The 23,552-nt window shown below is 43.1% G+C and overlaps 1 protein-coding gene across 1 annotated transcript; it reads left to right on the plus strand.

Annotated features, from left to right (window-relative positions):
- The first annotated feature begins 1,324 nt into the window (after nucleotides 1-1,324).
- Cpo (carboxypeptidase O) lies at nucleotides 1,325-20,810 on the plus strand. The gene is given in 14 exon segments (XM_051154538.1): nucleotides 1,325-1,329; nucleotides 2,972-3,059; nucleotides 5,155-5,164; nucleotides 5,975-6,069; nucleotides 9,884-9,956; nucleotides 9,959-9,987; nucleotides 10,943-11,027; nucleotides 11,030-11,052; nucleotides 12,776-12,866; nucleotides 14,608-14,774; nucleotides 14,776-14,811; nucleotides 19,555-19,663; nucleotides 20,550-20,611; nucleotides 20,613-20,810. Coding segments are annotated over 14 exon segments (1,071 nt in total).
- Nucleotides 20,811-23,552: the final 2,742 nt, after the last annotated feature.

The following is a 23,552-nucleotide window of genomic DNA, read 5'->3' on the forward strand; positions in this document are numbered from 1 at the left end:
CAGCCCCAAACAAAATCCTAGGGAGTTATTTTGTGGTTATTGACAAACTGATCCTAAAGATTTGTGGACAAATAAAAGACATTGAATAGCCGCAGAATATTGAAGGAGAATAAAGTCAGAGGTCCGGCATTACCTTATTTCAGATTTACTATAACCTTAGAGTCATCCGACAGTGTGGTATCGGCAAAGGAATAAACAAATAGATCAGTATAAGAGAATTGGGAGCCCAGAAATAGGCCCACATGCACATAGTCAATTGATCTGGACAAAAGAGAAAAATAATACAACAGAGAAAAAAATCCTCTGCAGCAGACAGTGCTGGAACAACTAGACACTCACGTACAAATCAGAGAAAGCACAGATATTAACTAAAAGTACACATCACTATGGCTGCTGACTGACTCAGTCTCTTCAGGGCTTGCCATGCACGAGGACCTTAGTTTGATCCTCAGAACCTAACCCAAAATGCTGGAATGGTGGCAAGCCCCTGTCATCCCAGCTCAGAGACAGACAGATCCCTGGGGCTTGCTTGCCAGCCTGTCTGTCCTAATTGGTAATCTCTAGGCCAACAACAGACTTTTCTCATCTCAAAGGAGGTGGACAGCATTACTGAGTCTGACAGCCAAGGTTGACCTCTGGCCTCCATGCACAAGTATATACACACATGCACTCTCATTTCATTTACATGCGTGCATGCATACATACATACATACATAACAAAGCCCTTTACCTAAATGTTAAATACAAAACTATAAAATTCTAGAAGATAGACTCAATAGCTTAGATGATTCTGAGCATGATATTGACATTTTAGACACACCAGAAAAGGCTCAACCCTTGAAAAAAAAATTGATATGCCAAAATATAGTAAATGTATTAAACTTCTAACTCTTTGAAAGAAAATGTCAGGAAAACCAGAAGATGGAAACTGAAATAAAACTGTTTGTGAAAGGCACCTCGAAATGAGAGTGCGATCCAAAAGAACCCTGAAACCCAAACATTAATAAAAGGGCACAATACGTATTATAGTGGGCAGGTGACCCAAGCAGATGCCTCACCAAAGAACGAGACAAGGAGGCCAGGAAAAGATGCTCTGTTCCATCTGTCACCAGAAAACTGCAAATTTCAACTACCAGACACAGTGTAGTCTGCTGCCGCAGCCACATCTAGAAGACCCCAACATCACAGGGCAGTGAGGGTGTAGGGCTACAGCTGTAGTCCATTTGCCACTGGTGTCCACCAATTTTGGAAAGTGTCAGTTTCTCACAGAATAAAACAGGTGTATTGTATGATTCAACAATTGTACTCCTTAGTCCTTACGCAAATGGAGTAGGAACGTGTCTGCATGAAATCATTCACATGTGTGTTTGCGACAGCTTCGCTCATAATTGCCAAGCAACCAAGGTGTCTTTCAGCATACACATGGGTAAACTATGGCGTAGCCAAAAAAGGGACCATCACCACGCAATGAGAAAGGAGCTGCCACGCTGTGAAAAGACATGGAAGAGACTTAAACATATTGTGGTGGCTTGAATAAGAGTGGCCCCAAAGGTGGAACTGTTTGAGAAGGATTAGGAGGTGTGACGTCATTGCAGAAGGTGTGTCCTTGTTGGAGGAGGTGTGTCTGTAGGGGTAGGTCTTGAGGCTTCAAAAGGCCACACCATTCCAGTTGGCTCACTCCCTGCCTCGTGGTTGCTATCTCAACATGCAAGCTCTCAGTTACCGCTCCAGCACCATGCCTGCCTGTCTGCTCCCATGATGGTCATGGACTCGCCCTCTGAAACTGTAAGCAAGTGCCCAGTTTCAAAGCTTTCTTTTATAAGTTGCCTCGGCCACTGTGTCTCATCGCAATAGAAAAGAAACCAAGTCACATATTCATACGTGAAAGAAACCAATCTGAAAAGGCTGTATGGTGTGAGGCCAGCCATAAAATATTCTGGAAAAGGTAGAACTATGCAGATTGGGTGATGGGAAGTAATTAGCAAGGGTTTGAAAATGAAAGGGATGGATGAGCAGAACCCAGAGAATGGTTAGGACACTAACATTGTTCTGTATGATACTGGACTGGTTTATATGAAACAGCAATTGTCTGTCAAATCCTATAGAGTATACAACACTGGGAGTGAGTCCTACATGGCTTTGGTGATGCTGTGCCAGTGTGTGGTCATTGGCTGCAACTGCTCCATAGGGATTAGTTCTTACCATGCATTTACATGGTAGCTAATATTGGAGGCTCTTCAGACAGCTTGCCCGGGTTGGGGTCCAGTACCACTTTCCCTGTGATCTGGTTTCTTCATCTCTGAAATAGAGATAAAGAGAAAGCTATCTCAATATTTTAGAGAGGTGTAAATGAGGTTTAAATTACTTAGAATAGTGTCTGTCTCATAAAAAGTCTCAGCTCAGTAAATCTTAGTTATTACATCTTTTACAAACTCACAAGCACTTTTTATCTCCAATGCCTTAGTGAGTTGTTCTAGCCTTCCTGCAAACTTGACACAATAGTCCTCACTCTGTAGACAAAGAAAATTGTGTCTCCCAATGGCTAAAGAGTTTCCCAAGGTATGACAGCAGGTAAATCACAAAGTTATTACTTCAACAGTGGCTTTGGGACTTCAAATCCTGTATGCACTGCCTTCTGTGACCTTTGACAATTTATTTATTTTTAAAGTATGTGTGTGTGTGTGTGTGTGTGTGTGTGTGCGCGCGCGCGCGTGCGTGTGCATGCGCACAGGCCTAAGTTCTCACTGAAGCCATAAGAGGGTGTCAGATTGCCCAACAGTGGAGTTACAAGGCAATTCTGAGCTATCTGACATGAGTGCAGGCAATTGAACTCTGGTCTTTTGTAAGAGAATTAAAAGCTTCTAACCATATAGCCATCTGTCCAGCCCCTCTGCAACCTTTTAAATCAACCTTCTATTCTTCAGGAAGTCCTCATGTTTTCACTATTTTATGTCTTTTCTTTCCGTTCCAGATCCTCAGCACAGCACAGACAAGAGGTTGTCAGTCCGCAGAGAAGCCATGAGGCCTGTTTCTATGACAGATACCATCCCTTGGGGGAGGTGGGGGAGGACACGCGGCATGCAGGATGGTGTAGCTGGAGGTCACAGGCTGCTTTAGGATATATCGGGGATGGCTTACTGTGAATATTAATATTCCCCAAACCAGATTGGCTCAAACTGTGAGGTGAAGATTTGCCTGTATGCCAAGTTGAAGGAATTCCCAAACATCTCCTTCCCCACCATGAGCACCAGCGTGGAAACTACAAAACCTGGTAATATGAAACAAAAAGAGAAATTAGTAAGGCAAAGAAAAGAGAAAGAGAGCAGCCCTATGAGCCTAGTGTGAATGAGAACCATAATTAACACTTCTTGGGGTTCGCCATGTCCTTAGCAAATTTGAGCAGCACAAGGCTGGTCCCTGTGGGAGTGTGAGACATAAGGAGAGAAGGTTCCTCAGCGAGTTCTGCTTAGCTGAAAATGTAGCTTTTTCATGCTGGATGGTAGGGGTGAGGGTGGGGGTGGGAGGTGGGGGCTCAGCCATAGTTCTTTGAAGGAAAAGCCTTTTGCAAAGAAGTATTTGTAATTCTCTGAGGATGCTTTGTGGCTTCCAAAAGTAGATAGGGAGAAATTAGCTTCTGTGTGTATGTCTATGTGGTGCCACACACAAATTTTTTTAAAGGTATAAACGTCTAAAACTAGAGTCCCTGGATTAAAAGATACACACATCCAAAAGTTGTATTTAAGCATGCAAATTGCCTTCCAAATAGGCTTTACCAATTTATACTCTCTGCACTTGAAGATGCAGCATTATTTTTCCAGAATAACTTTTCCGAACCTAAAGAACGAATTTACACTTTCCTCTGTAAACATCACCACAATGAACTGTCAGCTCCATGGCTCGTAATGAGATGCTGTAAGCCATGGAAACCTGATGACCTGGTGTGGGGGTTAGTGTTGTCAACTCCATGGGATCCAGAACCACCCAGAAGGATGGCCTCCGGCACACCTATGAGAGGTAATTTAGATTGTGTCAGCCTCTGGGCATGCCTGGGACAGACTGTCCTGACTGGGTTTATTGAGGTGGAAGGGGTCCACCCTAAAGGAAGTCACCAGGTTTGGGTCCTGGACTACAAGAAACAGGAAGCTAGCTGAGCACAGCCGGTCACTCTCTTTATCCTGATTTTGGACACAGTGTAGCAGGCTACTTTTCTGTTACCATGGTAGAATGTACTTCAAACTGTGAGCTAAAATAAGTCCTTTCTCCCATAAATTTGCTTTTGTCAGAGTTTTGTGTCTCTCTCTGTGTGCATGTATGTATGTATGTATGTATGTATGTATGTATGTATGTATGTATGTATCACAGTAACAGTAAGAGTAATAAAGACATCTGGTTTCCATGACAGGGCCACACCTGGCTTGTGTACTTGCTGGCCATGTGACCTTGATAAGGACGTTGAACCTCTTTAATTCTTGGTTTCTTCCTCTGTGAAACTGGAATAACAGTGCTTACCTTAAATCACTGTGATGATAATCAATAAAGATGGCTGCATCATCACTGATTAGGCAGTAAGTAAATATATACCTGTCACTTCCATTTGCTGCTATTTATAGCTTTACTGAGAATTAAGCTATCTGCATCCTACTCTGCCCCCCACAGATGTTTGTTACCTGTGTCATTAGATACTATTCTTTTGTAGTGGACCGAATTGAAACTGCCTTTCATTAAGTATTGATTAATGTATTAGCAATCTTTCTCCATAGTCTGCATGTCATATAAGAGTCAATTTTTAAAAATAATTTGTTTTCTTTAGTTAACTATTATTTCCTGTAATTCTGGATTGTCCAATGTCAACTATATAGAAATTTAGGCGTCTTGAGTGCTAAGACCGATGGCTACCTCCATACGTCTTCGTTTTTCACTGCATTTCCTCTTATGGAGCCCCAGTTATAGATTTATTGGCCACAGTATAAGATTCCTTCCAAGCTAAATATATGTGATCTATAATTAAATCAGCATCTATTCAGGCCTATTAAGTTTAATCAAAATTATTATCATGGGCCTGACTTAGAAGCTTCAGTAAGCAGATTCTGGGAAGGGCATACATGGGTGTTGTCAAATCTTACAATATTAACGAAGGATGCTATTGGTGTACAGGTTTACTTTTCATTACTATAACGAAATGCCCAAAGCAGGTGAACTTTATAAAGAAAAGGAGTTTAATTAACTCACAGTTTAAAAAGCTGAAAGTCCAAACAGTATGTGTCAGTGGGCCACCCACTTCAACTGTATCACCTCATGGTGGATTGGTATCACCAATCAGGAAGCTAAAGGGAACTGCAGCGCTCAGGCTCACCACCTCACCACAGTTCAGTCTCAAGAATCGTCGCTCCCGGACACCAGTATTCTCTCTGTGACACAGGGATTCAAATGACCTAAGGCACCACCACCACCACCGCTACCACACACACTTCTTCAAGGCTCTGTAGTCCCCCACGTTGCTGTACTAGGGACCAAGCCAGATGAGCATCTAGGACACAAAGAATGTCCAACCAGAACTCTTAGGCTCCTAAGGAGGAAAGAAGATCCCACAAAACAAGCCTGGCCTAAAATGACTGCCCTTGTTGTTGGTACACAAGGGCTAATTCTGCCATCTGTGTGAAGGACGGGCACAGCACACAGTCTCTGATGAGTCACTGGTGGATTATTAAAAAAAAAATGTTCGTTCTCAAACACTGACTTCTATAAGTCAGATGGGGGTGTCCTAGGAATCGGTGGCCCAGGCAGTCTTGAAAGGAACTGAGAGAGGGGAGGTAATAAATCATGACTTTAGTTTTCTGTTTTGGTTATCTCATGGCCTTTGCAGTCAAGAGCAGAGTTCAGTGTCTTAGTGAAACATCAGTGATCTCAATTGGAGGCAATCGAGCAATCCGCCTAGTGACAGCACGGTCCTTCAGGTTGTTTTCGATCTGTCCGCGGATGAGCCGGGTCAGCGAGAAGTATGCAGAAGTGCTGATACAACATTTCCTGGGAATGACCTCTGGGACCCAGCCCACGGACTACTGAAGGTGAGTGCACAGGCTGAGCCTGACCTTACTGACAGAACCTGACCCGTCAGACTTCACAGACTTCACAGCTCTGTCAGAACTGCAGGAAGAGTGCAAAACGCAGTGTACAAGTCTTTGCCTTTTCCACCCTTAACTGGGCTATTGCGTATGCCTTCTTTACAAAGCTGGGGTTCTGAGGCAAGACAGGACCCAAACGTAGGAGAACCCATGAGTGGATCGCTCAGATACGAATTCATTAGCCGAGGCTCACTTTCATCTCTTCTGCTCTTTGTTGTTGTTGGGGGTGATCGTTTTTCTTTCCTTCTTTTCTTTTCTTTTTTCTTCTCTTCTCTTCTTTTTTTCCCTCTTCCCTTCCCCTCCTTCCTCCCTTCTCTCCTCCCCTCCCTCCTCCCCTCCCTCCTCCCCTCCCTTCTTATATGTGTGCTTGTAGAGGTCAGAGAATGATGTGTAGAAGCGGCTTCTCCTTTTCCATTATGTCAATTCTGGAGCTTAAACTCCGGTTGTCAGAGTTGGGGTCAAGTGTCTTTCTGGCAGAGCCATCTCGTTAGTTCAAATGTTTTGTTTTAAAAAGAGAACACACACCCCCCCCCCACGCCTCCTAAAAATGTTTTTAAAACACAGAAAACCTTCACTTATTATTTTTTTCACTTTACCATGGAGGAAACAAACTCATAGGAGAAGTAAAGTGACTTATGCAAGGTCAAGGTCACATAACCAGACAATTGCATAACCAAAGAGGTAGTTAAGGCCCAGTTCTCCTACCCTTTTGCATGTCATGTGGTTAAAAAAAAAAAAAAAAAAAAAAAAAAAAAAAGTGTCTGGGGCCTGTCACTCTTCCACAGGGCCAGAATCTCTAAGCTTTCAGGTCTGGATCAGAGAATTTCTATCCTGACTGTGGAATATGGCCAATTAACCCACTGTCTTCATCCCTCCTAAAGAGATGGTGTCCTGATTATTCTAAGGCAGGACAGCACAGGCTTTGAATGCTCCGAGGTCATCTAATCCATGGCCATGATTGAAGACTGCACTGTAACAGGGGTCTTTCTTCTTCCTCTCCTCCTCTTCTTCCCTCCCCCCTTTTTTATCACACAGGAAACTGAGGAACAATCCCATACACACTAAACAAGCTGTCTACCACTGAGCCACATCCCCATATCTTTTCGTTATTTATTTATTTTTTTTATGTGAGACAGATTCTCACGAACAGTTTGGAATAGAGGCCTGTGCAACCATACCTGAGAAAACAGTGGTCCTAAAAGGGAGGCCCTTAGTTCCCCACCATCAGCAGCATCCGGGAACGTGTCACAAGCACATATTCCCAGGTCTCATTGTGTCTCTGATAGCAGAAACTCTTGGAGGCATGCCTAATGCCCAGACACCTGTGTTCTAACCTGCCTAACCTGTTGTCTTGCCTAATTCTGTTGTCCACGCAAGCTTCTTTTGCCAACCACTTGCAGATGACACTGATAGCATTGTGTAAGAGTGTGCACCGTGCCCTATACTGCTGTGTGTAGTCATGAGGAGGGCAGAAGAAGCCTCAAGTGAGTGAAGCATGTGCATTTTGACATGGGCGTGGCCATGTGAGGACAAGGCCTCAGACACATGGGACAATTTGCCCAAGTTCATATCTATATGCAAAGTCTAAGTGAATATTTCTGAAGGATTGATGAGCGTGTGTGAAGACTAGCAACTGCGGCCTCCTCAGGGTGTTTGCTGCCTGAACTTGCTCACCCTCAAAGACTTCCTATGGAGCTGGGTCAACTGCTCCTGCTACGCTACACTGTCCTGAGGTTCCTGGTTGCAGTGCTTAGAGGTCTGATCATGTCTGTCTTTTCTTCACTCCCTCTCTGCTGCCCTACTCAGGGTTCCAGAATCCAAACCTCCGTGGGACTCAGCAGCTATGCTAATTTAAAAGACACGGCCCCCAAATTGAGAACCTCTTACAGCTATGTCAAAAAAAAAAAAAAAAAAAAAAATACTGCCTCAGACATAGATGTTGTTAAGCAGTGTTGTTAAGCAGTGGGCACCAGGCAACCTGAGTTTTGATAGGCACTCAAATGCTAAGCTGTATCAGCCAAGATACCTCAACTACCTCTGTCCAGGTTAAGGACATGTTAAAAAAAAAAAAAAAAAAAAAAAAAAGAGGACATAATAAGGGGACAGTAAAGATAAGCACAGAATTAACCCATATGTGATCATAAAATGGGTCATTTTAGAAGAAAACTGGGATAAAAGGGAGTCAGGGATCATCCGAGAAACCTTGAGAGGCATGAGAAACCATGAAAAAAAAAAAGTTCCTTGACTATGACAACCACGCCTGCCTCAGTGTGTAAATATCGTATGCAGGAAGAAAGAAAGCCTTCATCAGCTCAGTTCTCAAGGCTTTGACAAATAGCCCAGTCTAGGCCATTAGCAGCAGATACAACAGTTACAGCCTGAGACTGTTCAGAGTCCCTCCTCCTCCAGAGAGAGCCCACAGATGTCAGTGTGATTCCCACCTGCCTGTGGGAAGAAAGCAGAGCTCGTCCTGGAGAGCTGCTGACTTGATGTCCAGGAATAAGAAATGGGCAGCGAAGGAAGAAGACCCGGATGTCTACGGGTGGAGAGGTAACTGGAGAATTTAACAAGACGGTACTGGGGTGTGGACTTTGATCTATTCAGTTTCAGGAAGTTTACATGAAGATTTGATTCATTTAAAAATAGTTTGATTCTTGATCGTCACAGCTGATACGCTTCGCCTTTCTGGGTGAGCTATGTATAAAGCCTGTTAACGCATAGGACATATGTGCGCTTTCAGCTGGTGGGGCAGTTGACTTGAACTCGGGGCCTATTTGCCTCTATCTTTCTCCAGAGTGCTGGGATTTGAGGCATGTGACACCACACCCAGAAACAGTGCTGAAACAGGTCTGTCAGATGAGTCTGTGCGTGATAAAGTTTGAGAGCCACCATATACTTTGCTTTTATTTGCAACCATAGTATTAATTTAGGGTGCAGGAAAAATATGATTCTTTGGATGGTTATGCTGAGGAATCAGTGCACAGGCCTGAGAACAGGCACCAGGGCAATGGACAGGAGGACAAGGGAGCAGAAGAAAGGAACACACATTGGTCCCTGTCTATTGTTTTAAAAAATTATCTGTATATTCTGTAGGCCCGGCTAGCAATCAATCCAGACACAGACACTTGTTATATTTTAAAATAGCCTTAGTTAACCCGGGGCAGGGCAGATATTAATCCTCTAAGCTACTTTCCATAGTAGGGCCTCAGGCATGGGATCCCTGCCTCAATCCCATGCCATCTGTTTCCAATAACCTCTATCAAGCTACCTTTCATCCATAATTCCATATACTTGTTCGTGTTTTTTATCTGGCCATCCATGCCGGCCATGTGCTTTTCCTCCATCTAACCCATAGCAGCCTTCCTCGCTTCACTTTAGGTCTCTTTCCTTTCTCCTCTTGGTAGTCTTTTTTTCTTTCTTTCTCTTTCTTTCTTTCTTTCTTTCTTTCTTTCTTTCTTTCTTTCTTTCTTTCTAGAATTCTCTCTCTCCTAGCCCCACCTATCTCCTTTGTCCTGTCCAGGTGGGATGGCTTTTTATTAAGTAAAAGGTTGGTCACAGAGACAGCAAGCAGTAATTAGCATCAAAATACTTCGGATCATCCCCCAACACCTGTCTCCACCAGCATCCTTACCACCATCCATGAACCCCAGATGGAAGGAAGGAAGGAAGGAAGGGAACTGTAAGGAACAGAAACCTGGTGGCTTTGCACAGTGGCTTATAATAGTGATCATTTGGTTATGGAGCCTGAATGTCCCTTTGAGATCAGCCAACCATCCAACAATCCCGAGAAGACCATTTGCATGGACTGTGGGATTCATGTCAGAGAATGGATTGTGCTGCTTTTTGCCAACGGTTTGTGAAAGAGGTAAGTGTCTCTAGTTACCTCATAATGCTAAACCATGCCGTTGAGCACCTATCCCTTCTGGGCTCTTTAGAAGTGTAGTTCTCTCCCATTAGCTGTAGCTGTACTGAGTTAGCCCCTCACTTCAAGTGAAATGGAATTAGTGAGGAGCCTTGCTAAACCCGGAGTGTCCTGATTTCATTCTACTGCATCCAAAAATCATTTTTATTGGATGGTAAGCCTACGTAAATGTAGAAGAAGATGCGTATTGGAAGTCAGAGATGACATTGAGTCTTGTCAAATAGTATTGGGAAAATCTGTTATGGGAGCTGAGAAATGACAACCCACTTGCCTGCTGTGTGGATCAAGAGATATCTCTTGGGGAAAACACTTGAAGTGATGTTTTCATACGTCCTCTCTCCTCTTAAGACAACTTCAAAAATAATATGTTTCTGTTATTCTTTTTGGAAACACAAATATAAAAAGTAACAGAGGAAGCGTCATTCCTGAGGTCAACAGAAGAAATGCCAACTGGGAAGGAATACAAATTAGCTCCATCTCTCACCTGGTGAATTATAAACTTCCAAGGGGGCAGGAGAGGAGGACACACACAGCTGGGCAGTCAGGGTTTTGTTGTTGTTTTGAGACAAAGACTCACTCCTTAGCCCAGGCTAGTCTGAAACTCATTATGTAGCCCATGAAGTCGAGGTCTTTTTGCCTTGTCCTGTCTCCAGAGAGCAGGGATTCCAGGTGAAACAGCACACCGAGACCAGGGCTTTAACAGATCTGTCAGATGATACTATTTGCAAACACACTTGAGAGCCATTACTATAAAGGACTATAGCAGTTAAGGAGGGCCTGGCGGAGTCTGGAACTGTGGTGGCATCCAGCTCTTATAATTAAATTGAAATTTACAGAAAATTAGAAGAGAAAGATTTCTCAATAGAGTCATCCCAGATGTTTTCCTTTGAACTTCCAGCTCCTATAGAACTACAAAGACCATGCCAGGACCAGCAGGATCCTTACCGAACTAGACTTCTATGTGTGTCCAGGCCTGAACATAGACGTTATATCTGCACCTGGACAACAGTGTGGGCACTGCATGTGCACCAGGGTTATGTTCATGTACTGAATGAGGCTCTACCCAGCTCACTCTTCTCATGCCAGCCATTCTAGCTAGGAAAATCTCGTCTAGCCACGTAAAGAAAGAAGCCCGGTTTGATTGTTTTTCATCAAAGTCAGTTTTAGGATGTGGAAGCCTCGCGCCTCTTTAGAGCTGGAGCCTCGCCTGGGTCTCGGCTATGGTTTTCCATCTTCCCAATTCTCCATTGAAGGAGAGATAAACCTGTTTTTTAGGTTCCCAAGTGTGAGATCAGAACGGTCTCGTGAGAGAACAGGTGAAGTTAATTCACTAGAAGAGCAACCACCTCGTGCAGGAGCTTAATTGTGGCCAGCTGAAAAGATCCCGTGAACAGACTCTGGAAGGAGCTATATAAATGAGCCAGAACTGGAGGCGGGGCTTTTTGGAGACTTGGGATAATTTTGGCTGTTCATCGCTGCACTTTAAGACACTCCTAGAGAGAACCGCTCGAGGGAAGGCTTCGGGGCTCCGGCTCCTGCTGAGGTTCTGGGTTCTGGTTACCCCAGGTTCCAGCAGAAGAAATCCTGTGGCTCACACCCAGAGAATCGTTCCTCGGAACTGATATCCTTAAGGTCTTGTTATTGTGTCCATTAATCCTCATTTCCTATTGTTTTGGTTAGTCGGGTTATAAGTGACATATGCTCGGTCACTAAGTTGTTAATAAAATGTATTGGTTAAGAAAATTGAGCCTACACTCCATGTGAACCTACTTCTTTCCTTCTCCCATCCTCTTAGTGTTGATGGTTTGTTTATTGTTTGATTAGTATTATATTGATATATATATCGTGTATGCTGACCCACATCTACCTCAGATCAGTTCTAGACACATGAAGGAGAACAAATGATGTCTAAATACTAAACTATCCTGTGGCTTTCAATGTGATCATTCAGAAGGTTAAATATCCCAGGCTTAATGTGGTAAATAGAAAAAAAGCTTTCTCCAAACGTTTATAAGGAACATCAGTCCACAAATGAGAGCCCCTTACAGAGAGCACCCTTCTTCCTCTCTTCCATCACTTCCGAGAGTTCTCGCTTTCTAGAAAGTACCCCTCCCCTTCTTCCATCCCTCCCTAAAGCTCTCTCCTAGGGTCTCTTCTCTAGAACAACCGTTCTGGTCCTCTGCATGAATGGAGGCCCCATAAGTTTCCCTGGTAACCCAAGTTTCCCTGGTAACCCTTGTCTGTATCCCCGTTTCCACTAAGAAGTCTTCTGACAACAATGTACAAACAAACAAACAAAAACAAGGAAACCACAACAACCAAAACAAAAATCATCTCTGAACATCCGGAATGGCCTTTCTCATTTGTTAAGCTGTTTGCCCTGTATCTTCTATAACTCAATCCTAAACCGTAACCAAATCTGTTGTGAATAAGATGGTGGCCATAGACCCAGCTCATTTGCTCAGTTGTGAAAGGCCAAACTAGCCCTCAGTCGGAAGGCTTTCACAAATCTGTACACTTTGGTCTGTCCTGATGTCCCTAACATTGGGTATGGCTGGACTCTCCACAAAACTAAATTTCACATATGCACAAATTTTACAATGATAAATGTAATTTTTTTCCCCTCCAGATAATTCTAGAAAGTGTTTTCCATGTTCAAGGGCCACCTGTCATTATTGACACTGATCTATGAAGCCCTGTGTGTCAACACACCACAGTTCCTCTGTTTCAGGATTCCCTCTGGAGGAATTCCTGCTCTTCCCATCATAGCGGCACACGCTTCGGAACAGCTCTCAGTTGGAATTTCAACATCACCTGGTGTAGTAAGTGCTTGTTCAGCAGATACACTTACCAATAACCAAGAGCTAAGAGGCACAGTGGCTTACTAAACATAACCATTTCTGAAAAAACCCGTACAGCTTCTTGGGCAGTCTGGTTGTCTTTTTTACTTTAAAGAGGCAGTATCATCTATACAGTGCTCAAGTGCAGAACTCTCTTCAAATGAGACTGGTCAGAGAAGGACAGAACAGATGCAGATTACCGTCTTCATTAGAGTTTCTGTTGCTGCAATGAAACACCATGGCCAACAAGCAAGCCAGGGAGAAAAGGGGTTATTTGTTTACACTTCCACATTATTGTTCATCATGGAAGGAAGTCAGGACAGGAGCTCAAGCAGGGCAGGAACCTGGAGGCAGGAGCTGATGCAGAGGCCATGGAGGGGTGCTGCTTACACGCTACTTATAGATCTTAGGACCACCAGCCCAGGGATGGGACAACCCACAATGAACGGGGCCCTCCCCATCAATGACTAATTAAAAAAAAATACTCTACAGGCTGGCCCATAGCCCAATCTTATGGAGGTCTTTGCATAACTGAGGTTCCTTCCCCTCAGATGAGTTTAACTTGTGTCAAGTTGACCTAAAACCAGCCAGCACAAATAGTCAGAATACACTTTAAATTATCACTTGCTTTTAAAATATATAGCTCACCATCAAGAAGATTAAAGTCAGAACGCTGTCTTTGGGTATTTTTATTATTATTATTATTATTATTATTATTATTATTATTATTATTATTATTATTATTATTATTTTACAGCAGAAGGCAGACAGCAAGCAGAGTAAACATTTTCTTCTCCTTCAGGCATTTCTGTGTTTCCAAATCTTGATGTGCTCAAAGTATTAGAAACACAAAGGGGTGAGTAAGAACATTGCCACTCACCATGTGGCAAGGGTTATGATGCAGTCTCCATAGCTTGCTGGTCTTGAAAAAGATGCTTTATTTTTCTGGTTTTTTTCCTTTCTTATTTAAAACATTGATCACATACCCCTACCTTATCCAAAGTCCATTATGTGTGTTAAATGCAGTGGCACATAAGAAGGGCACTGACCCAGCATGTAGGGGACTTTGTTATTATTAACTTGAGCAGACTGCCTGGGTCCTTGCAAAGTAGTTCTGTTGGGACACAAGCCAATAAGAAAGACAGGAAGTAGAGACTTGGCAGAACAAATCTGTGAGAATCTGCCTTAGGAACCTGATATTTGATTCCCAGTCCCCCCACCCCTGAAGGCCACTGGTTCAGCACGGGTTTCAGAAAAGATTGCCACCCTGCCATTCCATCTTGCATTTTCCCTTCTGAGCCACAAAGGGACGGAGTTTGCGCATGTGAGTCTAGACCTGCAAGCCAGCCCTCATGTTTTCTGAGCTCCTCGTCGTGTGGCGACCTTAGTGACTATGCAGTTGACTAACTTACAAGACTGACTTGACAGCCAAAGAAAAGCCTGAGTACCATGAGCAAGGTTTGCTAATGACCCTGGCTCATTTAATTTTTTTCAAGTGAATCACTTTTTTAATTAATTTATTCAGATTACAACTCAATTATTATCCCATCCTTGTATCCTCCCATTCCTCCCTGCCTTCCACTTTCACCCTATTCCCCTCCCCTAGGTCTATGACCAAGGGGGACCTCCTCCCCCACTATATGGTCATAGGCTATCAAGTCTCATCTGGCTCATTTATAAACTGAGATCACGAAGTGTTTCTGTGACCTCCTGTACTTCCCAGGTATCGGCACATTCACAAACCGCCGAGATTTAACATTCCGCGGGATAGAAGCAATGTCGGAACCAGAGACAAAAGCGGCCTGAAGCCTTATAGAAAGCAAAGAGAAAGACACTCTGTGCTTCCTGACCATGCACTCTCATGGGCAGCTTATTCTCACTCCAAATGGCTTACACCAAAAATAAACCAAGTCACTGGGAAGAACTAGCGAGTCCACAGTGCCAAGGCCTCTGGACAAACCTCCACAGGGCCACTGCCTTTCTCTAATTTCCATTTCCAAGAGATTCCAGCTCTACTCGCCCCTACCCCCACGGTCCTTATTTTCTTCTTCCTGCGTTTTGTACCTTGCCAGATGCCTGCCAGGAACACTCTGGGTTAAATGCTGCTTTGCCTACGTTAATTAACTACCTGTTTCATGAAGTGTCAAATGGGGAGCCGTCTTAGGTGTTCAGTTATAATATAAATGAGATGATTATGTTAATACTCGGCAGGAATGTGCTCCCCTTTCTCTATGTTCTCTGGAATCTCCATCGAGCTACTATGGCTTTTGAACTGTGCTTTAAAAACTTGCCAGCTGTTGGTGGAATATGGCACGTCTAAAATAACACAGCTAAATAATATCTGCTCTCTCTTCTGCTCGGTGTTAGTGCTTGCTCTGTTTTCTTCTAGACTCTTCTTGCAGCATTTGCCCAGGAATATTTGTAAGAGGAAGTGCTAGGGAAGTACAAGCCAGGGCAGGGAGCTTGTGCTTTGGATTTTTGGCCAGGTCCTTCTCTGAAGCTGTGCTTGCCCAAGCTCTGGTGGGCAGACTTGCTGGAAAGGACTGAGCTCTTTGCCCTCTAGCATAAACATACAACGGCAACCATTTTTAAGTGTATAGTTTATGGTATTCATGGTTGTGAACCAACCCCCAGAACTGATTCACTGGGTATATATGGTACCCATCACATGACATCTCTCTATTTTCCTCTATACCCAGCATGTATAGCAAACACCAGTTTTCTTTCTGCACCTATGGGTAGTCTAGATACCTCACATCAATGGACTAATAAAGTATTTGTGTTTTTATGCCTGGTTTACTCAATACAGCATAACATCCTCAGTGCATCTCCTATAAAATATGTCTCAGTTTCCTTTCTTGTCCTTCTGGTTGTAAGCCCTAGCCTTTAATGGCCAAATTGTCTCTCCAGACAGCATTTCCTTCCTTTTAAAGAGCAAGTAATATTCCACTGTAAGTATATATCATGTTTGGATTTATTCTACCTTTCATGAATTGTTACTAATGCAGCTAAGAATGCGGCTGTGCAGATGACTCCACTTTCACTTCTTTTGGACATATCTAGAAGGATAGCTTTTGGCTTATGTGGTAATTCTACTTTTGCTTAGTTGAATTCAATCTACTGCTTTCCATTTTAGCTGCACATTTACAATATCTACCTATAGTTGGCAAGCCCCCACTCCCCCATAATTTTGCCAATGCTTGTTATCATTTTTTTTTTAAGCTTTTGATTTTTTAAAAGCAGCTCCCCATTGGGTGCAGATGATAGGGTGAATGAGAGCGAGCCTCACCCTGTTGCTGATGTCCCAGTGGCCAGGTGGCCTCTTGGCTATTGTATGCCTCTGTCCCTTTTATACTGGAGCATGAACATCAAGTGCAGGCAGAAGTCAAAAGACAACGCCCTTTGGCTGAATGGAACCTTTCTCAGAAGTCAGAAGCACCCTGCAATGCCCAAATGCCTTCCTTGAAGCCACTTTTTCCCTTCACACCTACGAAAATTTATACTATATGATCATTTTGCAATATGTAGAAGCAACTAAAATTAGCTTGGGTTACTACAACTTACAAACAGATTTAAAAGCTATTAGCTCATTTGACTCTTGTAATGACATAATAAGCACATTTTGGGGATATATAAAGAGAGCTTGGGCCAGCAACATTCCCAGAATCCCTAGAGGGAGAACATGGTGGAGACCAGCCACTCTGGCTTGGTCCTCTGCATGCTTGAAGCACTTGTGTCATCCTCACAAAGCCCCTCTCTGCTTATAAAGGGTTTTGACTTTTTGAAGTCATATTAATCGCTATAGATCTGCTGTGAAGCATGCTCTATTTCACCCTCACTCATAATCCCTGGCACTTTTTCATTTGATAGAGACATTTGTAGAAATACAGGTATTAGTTATGAAGCACAGAACTAGGCTCATTTCCCAGTCTGTGACAGTCGCTATAGGTTTCTTTTTTCTTTGGGAGAACTGTTAACAGAGCCAGATGAATCTCCAGAGACATTGTAGCTCTTCAGTGGAAAGGCGTCTTCCTGCAACAGAAAACTCCTCATGGGAAGGCACCATATTACTATATAATACCTCTATATTTCTTCATGGAAGTGTCATTCCTTTGGGCTCAGCAACAAGTATTATGTGATCTGTATTCAAAAGTCAGAGGGTCCGTTGCTGCTGATTGCCTCTCTTGTTCAAGCCCTGTGGCCACACAGGGAGAGACTTGGATCCATAGGGTAGGAGCTACTGGAAATACTTGTAAGATGAAGATATTGGTAAGTCCTTGGTTCCGTGCATGGGAACCAGTAAACGTTTCTGTGTCTTCTGCAGTCTCAGGTGCTGAGGACTCAACACAAGTGTCGTCTTCAGACTTCTGTAGGAAGGATAAAGGTTTTGCGCTATGTGTCAACTCATGGAATCATGGGTGGCAGTGTTTTCAGTTCCTAGGGAGAAGCTATAGCACTGTGCACAACTGCATTGAACCAAGCACCTTGCTCTGAGGAGGTTTCCATTTCTAGAACTCTTTACAGAAGCCCATATCTACAAAGCCAGAGCTTTTTTGGAGCCATGGTAAATGTACTGCATGAGGGACAACATGGTAGTCGCCATGTAGGAGAAACAAGAACATATAGATATGTGTATATATATATATTATAATAATGTATAATAATATATAACAAAATATTTTCCATGTATATATGTATCCAGTTTCTAAACTGCTTTTTATTTAGAACACCTACCAGAATTTTAATGGTTTACATGCTAGAACTATTTACATTTGAACTCTTTTTGTGTTAGCCTCTGTACCCCATCTCAAGCCATTTCTTCTGTACATGTCAGAACCTTTAATCAAAGCATCTGCACGTCAGTCTGTAAACATGTCTCACAGGCCAGTGAGGGAGATGCTGAACAGGCTAGAGGGCTCTAGCAATGTATCTTGACCTTCTGGAAAGGTTTTTTTTTATCACTTTCACTAGGAAGCACTACTAAGTAGAAAAGATAGACACACACAGCCACTCTGTATGGCCCTGCAGTACAGTTCAGGAGGACCATTTACTCAGGACGTCTATCCTGAGATGAAGTGACTCTCAGGAGGGCTCAGCCTGGTGGGAGGCAGAGGCAAGTGGAATTCTGTGAGTCCAAGGCTAGCTTGGTTTACATCGCAAGTTCCAGACCAACCAGAACTACAGAGTGAGACCCTATGCCCTCTCCAAAATTTTTTTAAACAAAACAGCAAAAAGAAATCTATGGAATTTCTATTTCATTTTCTCAGAAAAGACCAAATCTATCTACAAGATGAGAATCACAATTCCATTTTGTTCTACTTCCTCATAGTAATTAATAATGGAAAAAAAATCCTAAAGTTCTTTTATCAACAAAGAAGGGAAAAACGAGTTTTCTATCCCACTGCTAAGCTTTGAAGAAAATGAGCTACAGAGAATAAAATAAGCCAAGGCCAGCCATAAAACAGTTGTTTGGGGTGAGCTTCGAAAAAAAAATTATTTAAAAATAAGTTCACCAAATAATAGATTTCCATAACGCATTTTCAAGTATCCTTAGTTTTGGCTAACCCCTCCCTGACCCCCTTCCTCTCTTCTGTTTTTCTACCCTGATCCCTTCCTCTTGCAGTGTCCTCCTTCCAGTGTGAGTGATTTCTTCAGCTTTCTCTACCTCCTTTCTCTGTTCTGGGACACAGAATCCCAGGAACTGAGATGCACTCTGAATTGTTTGGATGAAAAGAGAAAGAATAGCCGAGTGAGTAGAGACAGACTTCCCGGCAGTGAGGGGGAGAGAAGCAGCTTGCAGTAGAAGTAGAGGGATGGATCTGTAAAAAACAAAACAAAACAAACAAACAAACAAAAGAAAAAAAAACCAAGAGGACGAAACCATAGGAGGCTATCAACAAAGAGACAGGAAAGAGACAATGCAGGAAGAAATAGAATCCAGTCAGGAAGTCGGGAAGGTACATGTGGAGAAAGTCCCTCGAGGTTGGGACTTTCTTATTGGTAGGGATTCTAGGTAGAGGGGCCATCCTGAGAAAAGAGAGAGAAGCTAAGGGGCAGTGAGGGAGCTTGAGTTTGACTACAATGTTGGGCAAGTGCCTAGGATGCCTTACTGGAGAGATGGATTAGGGACGCATTGTAGAGGATCTCAAAACCTAGGCGAGGCAGTCTGTGTTTAACTCAGCAGGCAACGAGGAGGTACTGGAAGCTTCCCAGCAGGACCATGACCATAGATGTGTGTACCTGGAAGCCATGTGGGATCAACTAGGCGAGAGATTGGTGGGAGGACAAGAAACATAGTAGAAGATGTAACCGACCAGTTCTGGGGTAATGGGTGTGACATGGAGTAACAGAAATGGAAATCTATATTGGTGACTTTGAGGGGGCAAAAAAAAGAAGCTAAGGAAATCTACAGAATTTTACACATGTGCTGTAGTAGCATGCAAGACTAGAAATAGGAAAGTCAGAGCAGATTCATTGGTGGAAGACATAATGAAAAGAAATGTGGGCGTGGTTAGTGTGGAGTACCAACAGGCTACCAAACATAAGCGCCCAATAGGAGGGCATAGAGAGACAGTCTAAAACCTCAGGGATAGAGCTGTACAAAATATAAAATCCTTGGATTGTTAGATTCATTTTAAACACCAGCTCTCTCGGCATTTCCCACCTACAGATTCAAGTTGGACAGAAGGCGGCAAATGCATTGAAAGCAAAGCATGTAACCAATTATAGAATTGGATCGAGTGCAGATATTTTATATAAGAGGACACACACACACACACGTGCACACACACACACACACACACACACACACATTTCTTTAATGGTCTCTAAGGCACAGAAGAAATCAATGAAATTTAAATGGTGAGATGGGCCGAAGAGCAGGAGTTCCTGGGACCCACAGAGAGCTGTATGAATCAAAATGACCAAGGATAAAAGAAAGTCTGTGTGATTCAGTATTGTGCTCTCCAGGGATAAGGTATAAGTGCAAAGGAAAAACAATGATACACTGGCTCAAATCAGAATTTTCCCTGGCTTGAGTTTAAAAGAGCTGGCAAGTCAGAAGGCACAGGAGTTTACAGGAAGGGTATTGTCCTTTAAGCCTCAGCCAGTTGATGACAGTCCCAGAGGATCCACCTGCCAGCAAAGCAGGTCAGGGAAAGACTGGGGAAACAGCCTAAAGACAGAGTTCACTGAAGGAACATAAAGGGCTTCCCCAAGTCTAGAGCACAGCCCCAACCCCAACCCCAATCAACTCCCATCTCTGCCCTTAGCTCCTGGGGCCCACCTAACTAATATCAGAATTTTCCCGAGATTCATTTGTCTGTTTTTTTTTTTTTTTAATTCCTTTGTGAGAATCAGTCCATTCATTCTTGCCTTGCAAATTTGATGCTCCCCCATTTTTAAAAATTATTTTTATTTTATTTTAGTTTTTTAATCAACTGAGAAATCTTAAGCAAGTCTCTGCTGTGTTCCAGGCACAAGGAAGAGCCAGGGGCCAAGTAAAACACAGGCTCCATGGGGACTGTTTGCCTAGTCGAGCCAGAAGGGTTCCTAATCAGGAACAGCTCCTTCATTTTCAGAGACGCCTTTATCCTCTGGCATGGCTGTGGAACCCCAGCTTTCAAAGTCTAATTTCTACATTTACCATGCTGTTTTCATTTACAGATGCTGTGCCAGGATCCTCAAAAGACTAGCCTCAAGACACTGGGATCCCCTTCTCATACACATTTTGAGATATGGGACAATGGTACCCATGGGCTTGGACTGCCCAAAGCTCCAATGCAGCCCACAGGTGAGGAGAGCATGGAAGCCACACTTTCACTCCTTGACGATGTGTGTGAGGATTACTGGCCCACCAACAGTGCCAGGAGAGGCGACACAATCTTGCCACTGACCACGCTGTACTTCATCACACCTCTCCTCTAAGTGCACCCTTCCCTGGCCTGCTTAGCCCCAGTGCCAGGGATGTGCTTGGGGTGAAGGTGTGCCTTGTACAGAAGCCAAACCATGGAACTGAAAAAAAAAATGCTCTACATTCTAATAAAGAGTCATGCTAGCATTTTAAACATTTGTTATGCTGGTAATTAATTTTTATTGCTCTATGAGACTATTGTATTACTTAGCTATTACAACTACAAAGCTATAAACTAAACCCTGCTAAAGTTCAGTGGTGCGTGCACCTGTACACCAGCGGGAAGATTCTGCTGATCTTGGTGATACTCGCTGATGCATCTAAGCAGAGTGGTAGGCAGCTGGTTGACCAGGCTCAGGACGGACTAGGATGAGGGGCTAGATTCGTGCTCCCTGTATCTTTTTTTTTTTTTTTTTTTTTTTTTTTCCTAGCAGGTTTGGCGTGAGGTGCAGGAAGGGACCATGTCCCAGCCTATGGGCACTATGCAAATCTCTGCCTATATCACATTTATTAACATCCCATTTTTGCCAACCTAACACAAGGTGGGATCATCTGGAAAGATGAAATCTTAATCGATAAAATGCCTCTGTATAATTTATAGACAAGTCTGTAGGGCATTTTCTTGAATAATAGTTAAGGTGGGAGAGCTCAGCACACTGTTAAGAATGCTGCCCTGGGTCAGGTAGGTGGACTCGGATGTATAAGAAAAGAAACTGCTGGAGAGATGGCTCAGTGGTTAAGAGCACTGGCTGTTCTTCCAAAGGTCCTGAGTTCAATTCCCAGCAACCACATGGTGATTCCCAACCATCTCTAATGAGATCTGGTGCCCTCTTCTGGTATGCATGAAGACAGTGTGCCCATATACATAAAATAAATAAATAAATATTAAAAAAAAATAAAAGAAGAACACAGTACTTAAAAAGAAAGAAAGAAAACAAACTGAGCAAGCCAGGGGCACCAAGCCTATAAGCAGCTCTCCTCCATGGTCTCTGCTCCAGTTCCTGCCTCCAGATTCCTGCCCTGAGCTCCTGCTCTGACTTTCTTCAGTGATAAACTATGATGTGGAAATATAAGCTGTGGAAATACAAGCAAAATAAACCTTTTGCATCCAAAGTTGCTTTTGGGCACGTGTTTTATCACAGTAACAGAAGCCTAGCCAAGACACCGTTGGCAAAGGGTGGCCCAGAGGACAGTGTAAAGCACGGAAGACGGGAGAGTCACTGAAATGACTCTACTCGGTGCGTGTCACAGCCTTGAGCGCCACTGTTTAGCTCTGGAGACGAGAAAGCTCTCCAGGGACACGGTCAAGGTTGATTGTTATCCTCCCGTGTGTGGACAGCAGAGTCCCACCGTGCTTGAAATCCAATCAGAAGCCAGGGGATGAGGTTCTGTGTTCTACTTACTACTTTGAATTTATGATCCCAGTATTGACTAAGGAGAGGAAGTACAAATAATTTCCTTGGGTCCAGTTTTAGTTTTTAAGCACCTAAGTTCTTTAGAAATTTGCTTGCCTATTTGATTCTTTTTATTCATGGGTTAGTAGCGCCACTGAGAAAACAGGTCATATAATTTTTCTATAAGCTTGCTACTAGCTTTAAATATTTAATTTTCTGATTATTATTATTATTATTATTATTATTACAATCATTATCTCCTAAGTATGTTTTGAGTGGCTAGGAGTGGCTAGGAGTTCACAATAGTGCATAGACATAGTCCACATATGTGTTTGGATTTTCTGTTACAGTGAGTGAAATCCCAAAGAGCCACGATGAGTAATTGGAGCGGACACACTGTTTCATCCATGGCAAATCCCAGCTTAGTGGAAGCCATATATCAAGAACACAAAGAAATAAACTAAATATTCCAACTGCTATAAGAAACAGAGTAGAGAGCTAAGCAGGGCCAGCCCGTATGTTTGTGGCTATCTAGGCACTTAACTGCACTATCTCACCTATTAAATTTCGAGTGCTCTTCGAGCAGCCTCCAGCACTGTCATTTCCTATGTATCTCCATGTGACACCTTGAAATGGTGCTAAGCAGCTGACAGGCTTTGGACAAATGCAGCTGTGACAGGCTGACAGGGTGTCCCTAGTGTTTAGTCACCCTTTTCTAAATTTCCTTGTTGGCCATAGTGACAACACACTTCCTGGTTGTAACCCTTTTATTGCTCTTCTTTGTCCTCTTTACTTCTCCATGTTTTCCTAGTGTGTGGCCGATAAGGGTCAGAAAGGAAATGTCAGGGGCAATGGAGTTTAATGAATCAAGGAGCAGAGATTTACATAAAAATGCCAACTCCACAAGTGCAGCATTGTTGGGGGGGGGAAGCCCTTCATTTTCGTCAATGGTCAGCCTAGAAAAGAAAGCTGACAAGGACCCACTCAATGCCACATTCAAAAAGCCATGTTTATGACCTTGGGTCATTGCTGTTCATGTAGCCAGTGTGTTAGTTCCAGAGCTTTTAAAAATAAAATGATTCGGATGCCTGCAAAGCATAGGGCCCCTTGCCTAGAAAATTGATATGATATTCAAGACGGAAGCCTGGGAGCCATGAGCTGTGTTTTTGCTTCTTCCTGAAGCTTTCACTTCTTGTGAAAGGACCCGAATATAAGGTTGGAAAGATGACAAATGGCTTTTCCTAAAGATGAAAGATTTTTTTTTTTCAGATCCCTGGTCTAAAATGGCCATTACTTGAGAGATCCATACAACAATGCAATGCCTGTATCTATAATCTTGAGAATATCCTCTACTATGTTATT

Source organism: Acomys russatus, chromosome 12 (assembly GCF_903995435.1).
Source record: "Acomys russatus chromosome 12, mAcoRus1.1, whole genome shotgun sequence".
Classification (NCBI taxonomy): Eukaryota; Metazoa; Chordata; class Mammalia; order Rodentia; family Muridae; genus Acomys; species Acomys russatus.